The sequence below is a fragment of the Phoxinus phoxinus genome (genome assembly GCF_949152265.1).
Source record: "Phoxinus phoxinus genome assembly, chromosome: 15".
Taxonomy (NCBI): Eukaryota; Metazoa; Chordata; class Actinopteri; order Cypriniformes; family Leuciscidae; genus Phoxinus; species Phoxinus phoxinus.
In genome coordinates this window covers 24,699,405-24,715,664 of record NC_136890.1, presented here as the reverse complement: position 1 = coordinate 24,715,664, position 16,260 = coordinate 24,699,405, and the positions used below count along the sequence as shown (strand labels likewise).

At 39.5% G+C, this 16,260-nt stretch overlaps 2 protein-coding genes across 5 annotated transcripts in view; both read left to right on the top strand.

Annotated features, from left to right (window-relative positions):
* notch2 (notch receptor 2) overlaps positions 1-7,468 on the top strand; it is a 51,190-nt gene extending 43,722 nt beyond the window's left edge. The window contains exons 26-34 of the mRNA XM_079636950.1: positions 232-582; positions 682-824; positions 924-1,128; positions 2,087-2,177; positions 2,268-2,421; positions 2,541-2,863; positions 3,536-3,683; positions 3,784-3,881; positions 3,989-7,468. Of these exons, the coding sequence (XP_079493076.1) occupies positions 232-582; positions 682-824; positions 924-1,128; positions 2,087-2,177; positions 2,268-2,421; positions 2,541-2,863; positions 3,536-3,683; positions 3,784-3,881; positions 3,989-5,368 (2,893 nt within the window). The 3' untranslated portion in view covers positions 5,369-7,468. The remainder of the gene's footprint in view (positions 1-231; positions 583-681; positions 825-923; positions 1,129-2,086; positions 2,178-2,267; positions 2,422-2,540; positions 2,864-3,535; positions 3,684-3,783; positions 3,882-3,988) is intronic.
* An 821-nt stretch (positions 7,469-8,289) lies between these two features.
* Positions 8,290-16,173, top strand: slc35a3a (solute carrier family 35 member A3a). 4 transcript variants are annotated; one of them, XR_013800605.1, is made up of 9 exons: positions 8,290-8,745; positions 9,520-9,742; positions 10,615-10,769; positions 10,853-10,975; positions 11,066-11,240; positions 13,188-13,306; positions 13,456-13,589; positions 13,712-14,178; positions 14,813-16,173. XR_013800605.1 is itself a non-coding variant. In XM_079638877.1 (8 exons), exons 2-8 carry the CDS (start codon positions 9,553-9,555, stop codon positions 13,800-13,802), a joined length of 987 nt encoding a protein of 328 aa, XP_079495003.1. In that variant the 5' UTR covers positions 8,290-8,745; positions 9,520-9,552; the 3' UTR covers positions 13,803-16,173. The 4 variants fall into 4 exon arrangements, 2 of the variants coding, with proteins under 2 accessions (XP_079495003.1, XP_079495004.1); XR_013800606.1 differs by having other exon boundaries at positions 13,712-14,526; XM_079638877.1 differs by having other exon boundaries at positions 13,712-16,173.
* Positions 16,174-16,260: the final 87 nt, after the last annotated feature.

Genomic DNA, 16,260 nt, shown 5'->3' with positions numbered 1-16,260 from the left:
CATTTTTTTTTTTTTTTTAACATATGATAACACATAATCACAATTATGATTATTACATATTTATATTTTATACATAACAGTATATTATTTATATACTGTCTGAGCCATTGCCATTTGCCATTTATTTACTATACTACTGATTGCACTCTCTGCACACGCAATGAAAGATGAATCGAGTCTAATTGTTTCTAACTCCCATCTATCTCTCTATTTACCCTAATTCCTCTATAGATACGATGATTACTGTGCAGATCATTATGGCAATAATCATTGTAACCAGGGCTGCAACACAGAAGCATGTGGCTGGGATGGTCTGGACTGTGCCACAGACACTCCTCCCAAGCTAGCTGATGGTACACTGGTGATTGTGGTGCTGTTGCAGCCTGATGAGCTAATGGGTGACCTTAACGGTTTCTTGCGCTCTTTGGGGACGCTCCTGCACACCAACCTGCGACTGAAGCTGGATAAGAATAAGAAACCTATGGTGTACCCATACTATGGAACTGAGCAGAGTGAAATCCAAAGCGGTATCGCCGCTATGAAGCAACGTGGAAAACGAGAGTTAGAGAAGGAGGTTATTGGGTATGTTCCTCGCACAAACATTTAAATACTGTCTTTACCCTAATGTTGTTGTATTTTTTAAAATAAATGAACATGGTTTTGGATGTCTCCATGGTTTAGATCAAAGGTTCACCTGGAGATTGACAATCGACTGTGTTCTCAGCACTCAAAAGAATGCATCTCCAGTGCAGAGCAGGCTGCGGCCTTCATAGCGGCCGAGTACCTGAAATCAGAGCTACCGTATCCCGTCTACTCTGTGAGCAGTAAGTGAACTGACAAAACAGGGCTACAGCAAAATGGAAATGTAGTTTTCACTATGTTTTTCACTATGTAATCTTTGTTACCAACCTCTTCGACCTCAGGCGATGACGATAAACCTCCCCCTATACCTACTGCTCTGTACCTGGTTGCTGTGGCTGCAGCTATCATCATGCTGATTTTGGTGCTGGGTGTATTGGCTGCCAAGCGCAAACGCAAGCATGGGAGGTTATGGCTTCCTGACGGCTTTCTAGCAAAGAATGACGACAAGCGGAGAGAGCCAGTGGGACAGGATGATTTTGGCATGAAGTAAGTGTGCGCCTGAAATCCACAACGATCTCAGATTTGCTGCCGTCAAGTCATCTTGGGAAGCTCTTATATAATAAGTTGGAAGTTTTTATGATGTGACAGTGTTTATTCAGTGTTCTGCAAGTTCATATTTCTATCTTTGTTTTCAATTACTGACAAATATGTTTTTTTTAGCACTAATGTGTAACTTAAGCTTTAGGGATTTTATTGTTCTTTTACCGCCACAGAGAATTATAGGAAATGTATGTTGTTTATTTATCAGTGGAAAACCGAACAAAATCCTAGTTTTCCCACTAAACTACTTTCTTGTCCATTAATCTCATTAATACGATCATTCTGACCCGGTCTTAACCATGTTATACACTATTATTAGTCATATTATATTGTTTTTAGTTAAATGGACACGTTAGGCAATTTCATATCTTTCTCTTTCATTTAATTTACTAGACAGGCGATGCATTCGAAATCGCATACTGTCTGAGTAGGTTGGTACTACGTTTGAATTTGAACTTAATTCCCGACCGTTAAAAAAAGTACATTCTATATAGTATGAATATGGGTAGTAGGAATGAAATTCGGATGTACTACATCTGGCTTGTTGTTACTGTCACGTGACCTACTAGCGTCAGTTGCGTCGCTTCACCTCCATTCATAAATCCCCTCCCGTGGCCTCATGGGATACTAAAGTGTCCATCAAATGCGCACTTCAGAATCTCGTCGGAAGTAGTAGGTCATCCAGGGACTTGTCGCTTACTACTCTGTTAGCGTAGTGTTTTTCCCATACTATATACAGAATAGTGAATTCCAGATGTTTTTTAGTGCTAATGCAACAAAATGAGCATATGGTGCCTTGAAGGCAGCAACAGTCTGAAGCTTTTTTACATGCTTCTGTTAATCTGTTAATTTCAGGTGGCATCTCTAATCATTCCTTTTTCCTCTATCCTCCACTTTCTCTCAGGAGCATGCAGAAGTCACAGGATGGAGGGTTGATGGATGGCAGTTCTACCCATCATTGGTCAGAGGAGGATCATCTACCTAAAAAACCCAGGGTAAGAGACAGTGTCTCCACAGCCCTGAAGATCACAGTAACAGATCTCTTTATTTATGATCCATCTAAATGCATCCCCCGAACCCCACAGATGGAAGATAAGCCGTTGCTTCCTGTCGGAGTGGATGGAGGAGTGGACAGGAGAGAGTGGACCCTGCAGCATCACAAAGCTGCTGACATCACACTCACCCCCCCTCAGGCGGACATAGACATGGACAGCATGGATGTCAATGTTAAAGGACCAGGTTAATAGACTGAGATTCTTTGTTGCTCTCAATCTGTGTCGACGAGGAAAGAAGGTTTTCGCCCTTTTTTTTTCCTTTTAAAAGTTTGACTAACTCTGTATTGTCTTTCACACTTATAGATGGTTTCACTCCTCTCATGCTGGCATCTCTACGAAATGGCAGCAGCCCCGATTGTGGCAGTATGCTGGGAGAGGAAGAAGAGGAAAGTGGCGCTGACGAGCCTGGCACAAATGTCATTACCGACTTGATTGGCCAGGGTGCGTCACTCAATGCCCAGACAGATCGCACCGGAGAGACAGCACTTCACCTCGCTGCACGATATGCCCGAGCAGATGCTGCCAAGAGACTGTTAGATGCTGGCGCGGATGCCAATGCTCATGATAACATGGGCCGCACCCCTCTCCATGCAGCCGTGGCAGCAGATGCCCAAGGAGTCTTCCAGGTAAGGGGATGTGCTTCTACACACATGCCCTGTTAAACCTGAGTTTTCACAGTCTTGGAAAACCTGGAAATATCAGTGAATTTTTCTATTCACTATTTTTCTATTTTCTATTTTTCCATACCTGGAAAAATAATGGAAATTAATAAATAATAGTGATTAACATATAGTTATGCTATACAACAAATATAAAATATATTTTGTTAAAAATTTTATTAAAACATATAGAATATTGAAATCTTTATAAAATTTGAGATAATAGAATTATTTATTTTTACTATTTTACTATTATATACTATTTATAACAGTAATTTTTTTTAAAAATTTGCTTCATTGTAATGTATATGAAAAAATGCTTTTACTTTGGATTTTTTTTTTTTTTTTTTTTTTTTTTTCACTTTCCAGTTAAAATGTTGTTACCCAGCAATTTTTTAAGAATATTGTGATGGAGCTGTTTGTATGATCGGCATGTTTTTGTTTATTCTGATAACTACTTAGTCATTGATTGTAACTCCTACAGTAGTTGTTTCCTGAATTACCTTGTTTATGTAATAATATATTTGCACAGCTAGTGTAGTATGTAGATAGTAAGTTTATATTCAGGGTTTGTGAAAAAAAAAAAAAAAAAAACATTTGTGTGCACATACCAATCATTACTGTTATATGTTACTCTAGATTCTCATCCGGAACCGTGCCACGGATCTTGATGCTCGTATGAATGATGGCACCACACCACTCATCCTGGCAGCCAGACTGGCAGTGGAGGGTATGGTGGAGGAACTTGTGCACTGCCATGCAGACGTCAATGCAGTGGATGACCATGGTAAGATCAGAGTAAAGAACTTTGTTGATAAATGAAAAGGAAATACAATTCTGGAAATAAAATGGCCTATTTAATTCTGTCATGCTCATCTCATCCACAGGCAAGTCGGCTTTGCACTGGGCTGCCGCTGTCAATAATGTAGAAGCCACTCTGGCGCTACTGAAGAATGGAGCCAATCGAGACATGCAAGACAACAAGGTAGTCTTCCATGTCTATTTGTTTGTGTGCATATTTAATCACTTTTTTAAACACAAATGTTTTGTGTGTCAGCCAAACACTTCAGTTTTGTTTGTTCTGTGGTTTAGGAGGAGACCCCCTTGTACCTGGCTGCCAGAGAGGGCAGCTTTGAAGCGGCTCAAGTTCTCCTAGATCATTATTCAAATCGTGATATCACAGACCATCTTGACCGCCTGCCTCGTGATACTGCGCAAGAACGAATGCATCATGACATAGTGCGTCTGCTGGACCAGTACAACTTGGTGCACAGCCCACACTCCGGGCCTAATCACGTGGGCAACGGCGGACACTCCTCAATGGTCTGTGGAACAAATGGCACAGGATTCATCATCGGCATGCGCCCAGGACCGCAGGGCAAAAAGAATCGCCGAGCCGGAGGAAAAGCAAGTGGCGTCTCAGCTGGGACAGCCAAAGATCTGAAAGAAATGAAGGCCAAGAGGCGAAAGAAGCCGACCGGAGGAGAGGGGCCGAGTGTGGTGGCGGTGCCCGGAGCGGGAGGAAATGTCACCAAAGCAGCCAGCGGTCTCTCAGAGAGCTCAGTCACCATGTCACCTGTGGATTCCCTGGAGTCTCCACATTCGTACGCTGGAGAGGCTGTGGCCGCCTCCAGCACAGCGAATTCTCCCCCTCTGCTCAGCAGCCCGTCAACGAGGCCCATGTTGCCCCCTGTAAGTCACATGTTGGGCCAGCAGCAAAGCTGGGTAGGTCTGGCCAAACACGGCTACAATAGCCACATGTTTGGCCTCATGTCACCCCACCAGATGAGTGCAGGCCACACCAGCATGCAGCAGCACCACAGCCCGGGCATGCTCACCCCGATGAATGTCACCATGAGCCGTGAACAGCTGCCGCCCATCGTCACCTTCCAGATGATGGCGACAGGCAGCGGGCAGAGCCTCCTCAAGCAGGGGCAGATACAGGCGCAGGGGCAAAATCAGACACAAGGTCAACACCTACACTGCAACCAGGGTATGATGTTCCCCATTCCTGATGTGGGAATGCAGCACAGCCTGTCGCACACCCTTCAGCACCCCCACGGTCACAACCACGCGCTTCCTCACGGGCTGCCAGAGAGCCAGGCAAGGCAGGTGGCATCCTATCAGCCACGCCAGAGCCCCGTGGATAAATATCCCACGCCACCTTCCCAGCACAGCTACGCCACTGCCAGCTCTGAGGGAACCACCCCCGGTCATCCCGCACACAATCCCAGCGAACACCCCTACCTCACCCCCTCGCCCGAATCGCCCGACCCCTGGTCCTCCTCGTCCCCCCACTCCAACTCAGACTGGTCTGATGTCACCACAAGCCCCACCCCTCTAGGAAACCCCCGCACACTGCCTCCTTCCTGCCACACACACATTCCCGAACAAGCCCAGCTACAGCCCCAGTCTCAGGCTGCGCAGCCGACGCAGTCCCAGCAGTCCCAGCGCAGCAGTGTGTACGCGTAGGAACCTTTGAGAGTTTAATTGCACGGCCATTTTGATTCTCTCTCTTCAGCTATTGTGGCCAAATGTCCTTCTCTCCACCCTCCATGTCTTTGTTACGCTCTGCATGTTGACTGTGAAGTTTGCGTATCGTAAATTCCTACTAGCCTGAATATTTTATCTCACAGGAGCCTCGAACTAAACAGAGAAACAGCTTTAACAACACGGCTGTTCACTGCCATCTACAACCTGAGGCACTTTTACCAATGGACAATTACACTGCCAAGCTACAGAGTCCGTTATTGTCCTCAGTTTTGAAATGTTTATTTCACATTTTAGTCAAACCTTTTTATGTTTTGAAGGAAATTTTCTTTTTTTGATAAATTTTTTTGATGATAAAGTCAGATATGCTTAGTTGGTACCAACCTTAAAGGGATAGTTTACCCAAAAGTGAAAATGTATCATACACTCACAAACCTTTGACCTTGTTCTGTAGAATACACAATGATATATATAAGTAAGTAACAATAAAAGTAAAAGTGGTTTAAGGTTGTTTTGAACCCCATATTGTATAAAGAGAAAATTAGTTGAAATATTCGTACAAATATTCTCTTGTGGTACAGGTTTGGAATGACATCAGGGCGAGTGAATAATGAAAAAATATTTGTTTTTGAGTAAACTTTCCTTTTAACTGATAATTTAAATCATATTTTTATATAATGGGTCAGCTTCCATGTCTTTTTGTTTAGATCAACCTGCATTTTCTTTTTTATTGTGATGAAATGTTTCTTAAATGAACTGGTGGTACTTGTCTATTTTTTGTGTGATTGGTAGCATTTATGTACTCCAAACTCATGCCCACATACATCTCATTCATTCATGTGTGGTTCAGAGCTAAACTGTGGTGTAAATAGTTAAATGTTACTTTTTTTTTTTAAAGATCTATTTCTATGCTGTCTGTTACGGTTTATCCTCTGCCTTGCCAATGCTTAGAAGAGGTACAAGGAGGTGTGTAAATATGAATGGGTTCCACTTTGTTTCTTTTGAAATGGTATGCAGTATTCAGTGTCCACACAAACATGACAGAGGTTTGAAGAAGAATTCCAGCAGCCATCGTCAAGCCGCTTGAGCCTTTCAGAAAAGGAAACATTTAGAAAAATAATATTATTAGTGCCTTTTACAAAATATTTGTAACCATTATTACTATTTTATTTGTTTTGTTCGGCTTTTTTTGTTTCTGTATAATAATATTGTAAGCAGTTTAACTGGTTTTGAAGTTCTACCTTTTATGTACATGAGTTTTAAATACATGTCATGTATTTTCTTTCTTAATTACAATCAGCCTGTCTGTGCAACCGTTGGAATCACTTGGCAATTTAGAAATCATACTTTATACAATCTTAATATACTGTTTCACTTTTCCGTTTTGTGTTTTGAGCAAAGCTTTATAAAATCGATTAGTACAATTACATTCTTTTTTTTGTGTGTTTTGCACAATAAAGCCCCTGGGTCTCTTAAATGCCAAATAAACACTCATAATAGTATTTAGAAATGCATGCATACATTACCCAGAGTGGTGATAAAATACTAAGGTCTTATAAACTTCCGGTATGCTGTATTTGTTCAGATGGGTGGGTCAGTTATATTGTGTGTGCTCAAGGTCAATATTAAGAGAGTCTGCTTATGCAAATAAAAACATTTATGTACTATAGGCTCCATATGGCATATTAATTTTGGAAACAGTTGATATCCTGTAGCACTTAAGGGCCCTTCAACAGTATGATCTTTAGTGTAATGAAACCGGAGGAGTTTAAAGGGTGTTAGTCCACCAAATAAAGATCAAAGCAAAGCTTTTGGAGCATCGTATTTTCACCCGAATGTTATGCAAAGCTATTTTTATATGTGCTGTATATATATATATATTTTTTTTATGCCTATTGTACTTTCTTTTCCTGTCCACCAATATACAGTATGCTAGAATGAAGTACATGTTTCGTCTTAGTGTTTTGTAGATTCAAATTTGTGCTTTAAAGAACAAAAGCCTGTGTAATGAAAATAATTCAAGACAATTGATGATTAAAATAGAGATGAAACTAATAAAGGAAAACCTTTACAAATTGATCTAGTTAAATGACTGAGTTCCTTTCTGCCGCTGGTACACACTGACAAACGTAATTAAACACCCCATCCTTCGATCAACATTCACTCAACCGTTGAAAAACCTCCAGTCCTCTTAGTGCCTGTCAACTCAAATCTATCTATCTATCTATCTATCTATCTATCTATCTATCTATCTATCTATCTATCTATCTATCTATCTATTTTATTCGTGGGCTGGTCTCACGTATTTTGCATTTTCCCAGTCAGCAACATAGTGTGGGCCCACATCTGGTACGCGTTGAATCCACATGTACCAGTCCAGATGTGGCACGGATCTGGGCAGACACTATGTGGCTGTCTGGGTTTTACAGGCAGGCAGCAAAGGGTCAGGATAAATTGAGTTTTATCGGACACTCTTTATACGTCTACTCAAGGTTGGGTACTGTCATCGAGTATCATCATACTTTAAATGACTGCCGAAGTTCTCAAGATAAGTGTCATGATGTTAAACACAGTTCTTCTCTCAAGTTCGGAGTATGATTATAGTAAAGCACTCCATGAGTTCATTACGTGGTGCAATAGACCTTATTCATTGTTTTTTTTTGTTTTTTTCTGCAGACAAAATACTGCTCAATATATTTCCAAGTGACTTCAGTTGACATAAAATACCCAACAATCTGAGCTGTGGAAAATGCAGCCTAAGTGATCAGAGAGTTGATGGACCCCATTGACTTCCATAGTAAGAAAAAAAAAATACTATTGAAGACAATGGGCTCCATCAACTGTTTGGTTATGGTACTGTGGTTGGTATCTATCTGAATTACCGGTAGGTCCAGTTCAACTTCGAAATAAATTGAACATCATTCTGTCCGCCAACCGACAGGTGGCGACAACGACTCATGATCAAAAGATCGAAGCAACAAAACACTAGGAAGTACTGCAAGATTGTTAAGATTCATGAAGATTTTCTACACTTCACTTGACAGTCTGCTTTTCATTCTTGATAGATGAGCCATGAGTATAACATATAGCGGATGACCATGCGCAGTGAACACCCGGAACGGTTGATTTTATCAAATGATAATAGCTTAGCAGCAGGAGCTCTTAGTGTTTAACTGTCAAAATAAGACACTGCTGAACTATTTAACGTTAACTGTTACTCACTGTATGTATGTAGATTCAACTTAAGTAGAATCTGCAAGGATGTATCTTTGATGGGGTTTAAAGTTTATGTTTGCCCTCAAACTAACAGTTGCTCATAAACTGCAACTCTTCCGGATTACTGCTAGTCTTCTGAAAAGGTAAGACTATGAAAATATATTAAATATTTACATCTAAAAACCAATTGGCATCATAGATTTATGTTAAACATCTGTCATTGTGACTTGCGATAATATATATATATATATATATATGTATATATATTGTTGTTGTTACATTTATTTATTCGTCTATTCATTAGTAAATTCGGAAATCCACATTTTCTGAATATTTCTGAAATAGTGCTTATTATATTTAATGTTTCTGAATATTTTACTATTTTTGTCCTTATATTTTTTAATCTTCAGTTAAAGGAATAGTTCACCCAGAAGTGTTTTTTTTTTTTTTCTACCAAAAATATCATTTTTGGTAAGTGTGAAAAGCATTATTTACTCAGCCTCATGTTGGCTTTATTTCTTCACTGGAAACAAAAAAAGTTGATGAGTGGAATGACAGCCTCAGTCACCATTCACTTTCACTGTATGGAAAAACGACGCATTGAAAGTGAATGGTGACCAAGGCTGTCAAAGAAAATGTGACATGAGTGTGAGTAAATGATGTCACACTTTTTATGTTTGTTTGATTAATCCATCCCTTTAATTGTTTAACATTTCAGTCCTAAATCTATTTTAGTAAACTGTAGGGTTAATGTTTGATTTCTTGCTCAAGGACACTATATTGTGTGGATACTATATAGCTCTGGATATCAGTGTTGTTTATGGCCATTAATGTTTACAGAGTCAGACCCAGCTGGGACAACATTGTATTTCAACATCTGTCTGCTCTTTGCCCTTTTCTGCCTCATGTCACCCCAGTCTGTCCTGGTCTCCTCGTGAGAGGCTGTCATCATGGCATCGGCCAAGCTTAAGTACCTCTCTCTGGGGGTCCTGGTGTTCCAGACCACGTCCCTGGTGCTGACCATGCGTTACTCGCGCACATTACAGGGCGACGGGCCGCGTTACCTCGCCTCCTCTGCTGTGGTGGTAGCAGAGTTCCTCAAGATCCTCACCTGTGTGGGGCTCGTCTTCAAAGAGCACAGTAAGTTTAATGGTGCCTCCTTCCTCCTCAAGATTGTTTTCAGTATCTCTTCTTGAAAGCACCTCAGGAATGAAGTCTGACTGGAGTTCTTAGAAAGTAATTCACCTCTTTCAGTCTAATATCTCTGTGTATTTAAATCTTGCGAGATGCGCGAGGCACAGATTTGCGTAGTCTGATTTGCTTTGAGACTTACTTTTTGTTTTGTTTTGTACTCCCCTTTCAACACTAAACATTTATTGTTTATTTGTTAATAAACATTTACGTTTATTTGTTAACACACAGCAAGAATTATTTACCTCAATGAGCTCGTTGAACACAGAAGACATAGTTTAAAAGTAGTTACAAATGATGTGAAGAGTTTCTGTTCATCTAAAAGTAGTAAGTAGACCACTGATTAATTTACGCAGAATGTACAAATCTACTCATCAATTTCTTTACTGACATTGTGCCTCAGATTCTTCTAGATATTTTTCAAAGATTTGATACCACTAACCTGGATAACTTTTTCGTAAGTGTGCATAATATCAACCAGGTACCTTTCAAACATGTGAAAACATTTTTTTTTTTACAGTATGTTGCTGTCAGGTAATCTAATTAAAGCTATCTGAATTTTCAGCATCATTACGCCAGTCTTCAGTGTCACATGATCCTTCAGAAACCATTCTAATATGCTGATTTGCTGCTCAAGAAACATTTCTTATTGGTATCAATGTTGAAAACGACCCCATATATATGAACGGTAATGAACATCAAATAGTCATTGAAATGTGAGGATTGGAATCCTATATAATATATATGCTGTCTGAGTCTACATCAGGGAGGAATGGCTCTGAATTATTGCTGGGTGTAACTGCTGCATCTGTGTGGAACAGGTTACAGCGGCCGAGCACTGAGCAGTATCCTGAGACAGGAGATTCTACACAAACCTATAGAGACGCTGAAGCTGGCGATTCCTTCTGGGATCTACACGCTACAGAACAACCTGCTCTACGTAGCGCTGTCCAACCTTGATGCAGCTACCTACCAGGTAAGTCCATATGCGTTCATTAGTTGCATACATTATTTTATGGCTATCGTTATATGTTCTTTATGTATCCTGTGCACTTCTAGGTGACATACCAGTTGAAGATCCTGACCACAGCCCTGTTTTCTGTGTCTATGCTGGGCCGCAGGCTCGGGGTGTACCAGTGGTTGTCTCTGCTAATTCTTATGGCTGGGGTTGCACTTGTGCAGGTAAAGATACCTTGATTAGAGATTAACTGCCAAAAAATGTGTCGCAATCTTTGATGTATTAATGTAATTGATGATTTCTTGTTTGGACAGTGGCCAGCGGACTCCACGTCAGACCCTCAGAAAGAGCAGCCGACTGCAGGCTCACAGTTTGTGGGGCTGGTGGCCGTGTTGGTGGCCTGTTTCTCCAGTGGGTTTGCTGGCGTCTACTTTGAGAAGATCCTTAAAGAGACCAAGCAGAGTGTTTGGGTCCGAAACATCCAGCTTGGTAAGTAGTTTTAAAGAAATAAAACATACATGGATCATTGCAGAAAATAAGATCTGTGACTAACAAAAGCTTATGATTCTTACACGCTTTGTTCATCAAGATAATCTTCACAAATGAATATAGCTTTTATGAATATTGAAGCGTAAATACAATTGAGAAGTCAAAAGCTAAACTAAGGCTATAAACCAAATACACCACAGGCACACAACATCACCATCACTAACTTTTTTTTTTTTCTTCACTAATGTCTTTGTTTAAAAACATTTTTCCTGAAAGCTCGATTTCTAATAGTTTGCAAGAGTGTTATAATAAACACAAGAAGGCTTTGAAAGTGGACTAGTGAGTAGATGAGTTTACCTGTTCGACTGGTTACGTTTAATGTCCCAGACAACCTCTTTAGCCCCATTTAGCCACTTGTTAGCAACCACTTTTTTGCAAGTAAAAGCTTACTTAAAAAAAAAAAATCACAAGGGTGTATACTGATGTATTTTATATCGTAGGATAAAACGTGAAAATATCTTGAGCTTGTTTTTACCACAGACCTTATTCCAAGCATTTTACCAAAAACCCATTGACTTCAGGACAATGGAACTGGAAGTGCTAAAATGCTAACTTGTTTCTGGGTTTTGGCCTACAAAAATACATCATGCCTGCAACACTCTATATTATATTAAAGCAGGGGTCGGGAATCTATTTAACGTTCAGTGGTGTTTTAACAGCTACTAAGTACAATGTATTGTTCTAAGAGCAGAAAGCAACAAAAAAGCTGGGATGGGCGACTACACCTATGCATGCCAATGCGAACACACCTGCCTAAAATTGCTGGCCACGAATAGAGGGATTTGCATAAAAAGTCACAATAAATTGTGGTATTAGTATAATGAGTATGAATGATGCTTTTCCTCAATCTAAGCATGTTGGTGTTCAGATCAAATTAACACTTCACACGGCTTAGTTAGGTGACAATTAACTGATAACATGACGCACTGACACATACAACCTATTTTTACACTAGAAGTCTGTTGACTTCTGTATAATCTGTATTTCATTAAGATGTTCTCAAATTTCAAACAACTGAATTTGTATTTTTTTTAACAAGCAGAATCCTTGCTAAAAAAACAGTCTGAGGTCACATTCAGGAGCTTAAGGCGAATATATATGTGCGTGTGTGTTTTCATTCTTGCCATGTGGAGTCTCAGCGTAAGATTTATTTATAACTGGCAATGTGTGAATTGAGCGTCTGTAGTGATTCACCTCCTAATGTGAACTTCTGTTCATCATAATGAACTAAGCCAAAAAAGCTTCCCTGTTCTTCGATGAGTGCCAAGATAATTTGATAAGCTATAATTTCATCATTTCAAAGTTTATCACAATCATTTCATTTCTTTTCTCATAATGAAGTCGTTTATTGATTTCCCTAGTGTTTATACACTATCGTTCACAGGTTTGTGGTCAGTACGGTTATAATGTATAATGTTTCTATTTAAAATAAACGCTCTTCTTTTAAACTCTCTATTTATCAAAGTATTGTAGTTTCCAAGGAGCACAACTGTTTTTAACCTTGATAATAATAAGAAATGTTTCTTGTGCAAAAATTCAGCTTTGCCATCACAGGAATAAATTACATTATAAAATATTTGATATACAGTTAATTTAAAGTGTAATTTTTCACAATATTAATGTTTTACTGTTTTTTTTTTTTTTTTTATCAAATACATTTACTAAACATTTGAACTAGTGTAGATTACAGTAGTTTGATTTAATTTGTACGAATTTGAATTATTCATTCAATCTTAATTATAATTTGAGAGTAAATATTTTATATAAACTACTCGCTTCATTTGTCTCAAAAGAAATGAATGGTGAACAGCCATTCTGCTACTGTACTTTCCTTTGAAGGACTGTAGTGCTGTGGTATTGTATCTCTTGTGTATCTTCTGTGTGCAGGCATGTTTGGCCTGGTTTTTGGGATCTTCGGGATGTTGGCATACGATGGAGACAGAGTCCAAGAACACGGAATGTTCCAGGGCTACAACACGCTGACCTGGATTGTGGTCGCTCTTCAGGTGAGCCTGAACACTTTGCAGTACAAGACTTGTGAAGTACAAATGTGAGTCGGAGTTGATAACTGCTTCATCATTAACAGCGAACAGGAAGCCAACACAAGCTTTTCTCCTGCAACAATATACATTTATTAATCTTTTATTTCACACAGGCTCTTGGAGGACTCGTAATAGCGGCTGTCATCAAGTATGCTGACAACATACTAAAAGGCTTCGCTACATCACTCTCAATAATCCTCTCCACATTCATTTCATATTTCTGGCTTGAGGACTTTGAGCCTACCAGGTAAAAAAAAAAAAAAGTGATCAATAAATGCTTTAAATTCAACTAAATTAAGTTTAAAAAAAGATTCATTTAATTAAAAATGACCTTAAAAAAACAAAAACTTGTTTTTCTCTCCTGTGCAGCGTGTTCTTCCTGGGCACACTATTTGTCATGATGGCGACGTTTCTCTATGGTTATGAGAACAAGCCGGCAACCAACCCAAGCAGAGCATGATAAATGGATGGATGATGTGAAAGTGGAGTGGAACAAAGGGATGAAGCGAGTGGAAGGACGGAGAAGAGGAGAGGAGGCGTAGAGAGCGGAAAAGAAGGATTGATTCAAGGTTGGATAACAGGCTGGGCCACTGCTGTGCAGTGCTGAGCTGAAGCACACTGGGTGAATGCTTTGGGCCTGTGGTTTCAGTGAAACTCGTTTAGCTTGAAAACATTCATCGTCGCTAATCTCATTAATGGGTGATGGATAAAAACACTTCATAACGTGCCATCTTCAATTGATTCTGGATGAGCGGAGACCTTTTTTTGGATCATGACTTGAGCACAGAACTCGTTTGGCTCTTCTCAATCATTTAATATCTGTTCATCTTTGAGGGGCAATGGCTGCTTTTGGATCGCTAATTCGCCACAAATGAAACTTGAATCTCGCAGTAACTCGCCAATGGATATTAGGCTACTAATGGGGTCGTTGCATCACTGTATTTTTGTGTCATTATTCAAACTGCTTAAGTCCTACAAAAATATATTTTATGTTATTTTAATAGGCTGGGATGCTGGGTTAGATTCTGTGCCATAGAAATTGAGGGAATGATGTACCTTTTGTGAATATTATGTAAACTTTTTGATATTATTATAATGAAATGATAATAACAAGACTTATGACAATGATGCTAGCCGGTCAGTTTGCGGGATATGGTGATAACAGATTATTTCTCTGTCACCAGGCAACAAAGTACGGAGCCCCTAAAGGGACATGTTGATGGAAGAAAAAAAAAACATTTCAATGCTTTAACATTTGCTCGCAAATGTTTTGCGTTCCCACGAGAATCTTTGCGTTCACTAGCAAAACTTTTGCGAACAAACGCAAAGATTTTGTGAATGAATCCAAAGTTTCCAGAGGGAACGCAAACATTTTGCGAGCGAATTCAAAGTTTCTCAGGGGAACGCAAAACATTTGCGAGAGACAGCAAAAGCATTGACAATTTTCCCTCATATCTCATGTCCCTTTAGGGGCTCTGTAACAAAGAATACTTGAGTTACTCCATTATATATGCAAGGAAATGCTTTTTTTAGCGACTTTGCACCATGTGTGAAGCTATATTGGTATCTGGTGAGGAGTAATATTAAATCAGGTGTTTAATTATCTTCTTCTTTTTTTTTCCAAACAATACATATATTTTCACCATGGCAGCACAAAATTTAAAAGAAAGAGGTTTGGCATTTGTTTCAAAAGGTGTAAAAACAATGCATGCAATCACAGCTTGAAAAAGGTAATTAATTAAAAAAGGCAAAAAGGTTTTTCTGTTCTTAGATACCGTCGGCCATTCAGATCCATGTTTATTTGATCAGTCAGGATGCTCTATCTGCCCGAGTCCTTCAAAACACACTGTGAACCACAAAAACAATAAACTTTACAGTGACCTCTGAAGACCAGCATCGGTAATGTTGTTTTTTTGAAGTCTTTGCATCCCATATGGCATCATAAATTTAGTTGTACAATTCCAATGGCTTTAATGCTCAGGCGAACTGATTCATTTGTGATAATCAAGCAGTAACTCCACTGTAATTTGTGCAGGCGCTGGATACTCTTGAGGAGGAAGAAGAGGGTGCTTCAAAGAAGAAGGCGGTTTTGTTGTGCTTTCCTGTCTGGATGTGTGTTCGTTATCTCAAGAGGAATGTCCGGCTAGTTTGCACCTCTCTAATGAGTAGCGGTGGGAGTTGGTGTTTTCAGCACTGTTCAAATCTTTCTCTTGCCCTCCCTCGATTCCCTCGCTACAAGGTGAGCAGACAAGTGAAATTGTAGACCGCTCCAGACATTCTTCAGCTTTGAGCTTAGAAATTCAAGCAGGCGAAGTCCTGTCATTTCCACTTCAGCAGTATTCACAGTCCAGGTTATGCTCTGTGGAGCTAAAAAGTCTTATATCTCTTCTTCATTTCTGCCATGCTGAATAGCAAATATATCTGACAGTTGAGGCTTTCTGTTTCCTTCAAATTAACTTTGAATGAAACCAATTAAGTTGAAAGGCAATACTGAATTCTACTGTACACCTTCTGAAGTCATACATTCATTCTCAACCGTTTCTCTGGTTTTGCATGTAAATGTAAGTAGCATGTAAAGCTTGCTGCTCTGCCTGAGCAGGACTGGCTCCTGTTTATCTCAGATGTTTTACACTTAAAGAGAACTTTTAAAAGAGAAGGTTGGAGTTAAATGATCTGTAAATAGTTGAATTGTCTGTAATACTCCACCCAAAAATGAACGTGAAAATTCAGCCATCATTCACCATCCTGTCGGTCAGAAAAACATTTTGAAGAACGTTGGGGAGTAAAACCATTGAACCCATTGACTTCCATTGTATGGACAAAAAAAAAATCTCACAATATTTTTATGTTCCACAGAAGAAAGAAAATCATACAGTTTTGGAATGCCGTTATAATTATTACATTATGACAGAATGTAA

Excerpts from the sequence above, each read along its gene's own strand:
- slc35a3a (XM_079638877.1), top strand. The coding sequence starts at position 9,553 with ATGGCATCGGCCAAGCTTAAGTACCTCTCTCTGGGGGTCCTGGTGTTC. Across the intron at positions 9,743-10,614 it reads GCTCGTCTTCAAAGAGCACA|GTTACAGCGGCCGAGCACTG; the intron begins GTAAGTTTAATG and ends TGTGTGGAACAG. Across the intron at positions 13,307-13,455 it reads GGATTGTGGTCGCTCTTCAG|GCTCTTGGAGGACTCGTAAT; the intron begins GTGAGCCTGAAC and ends TATTTCACACAG.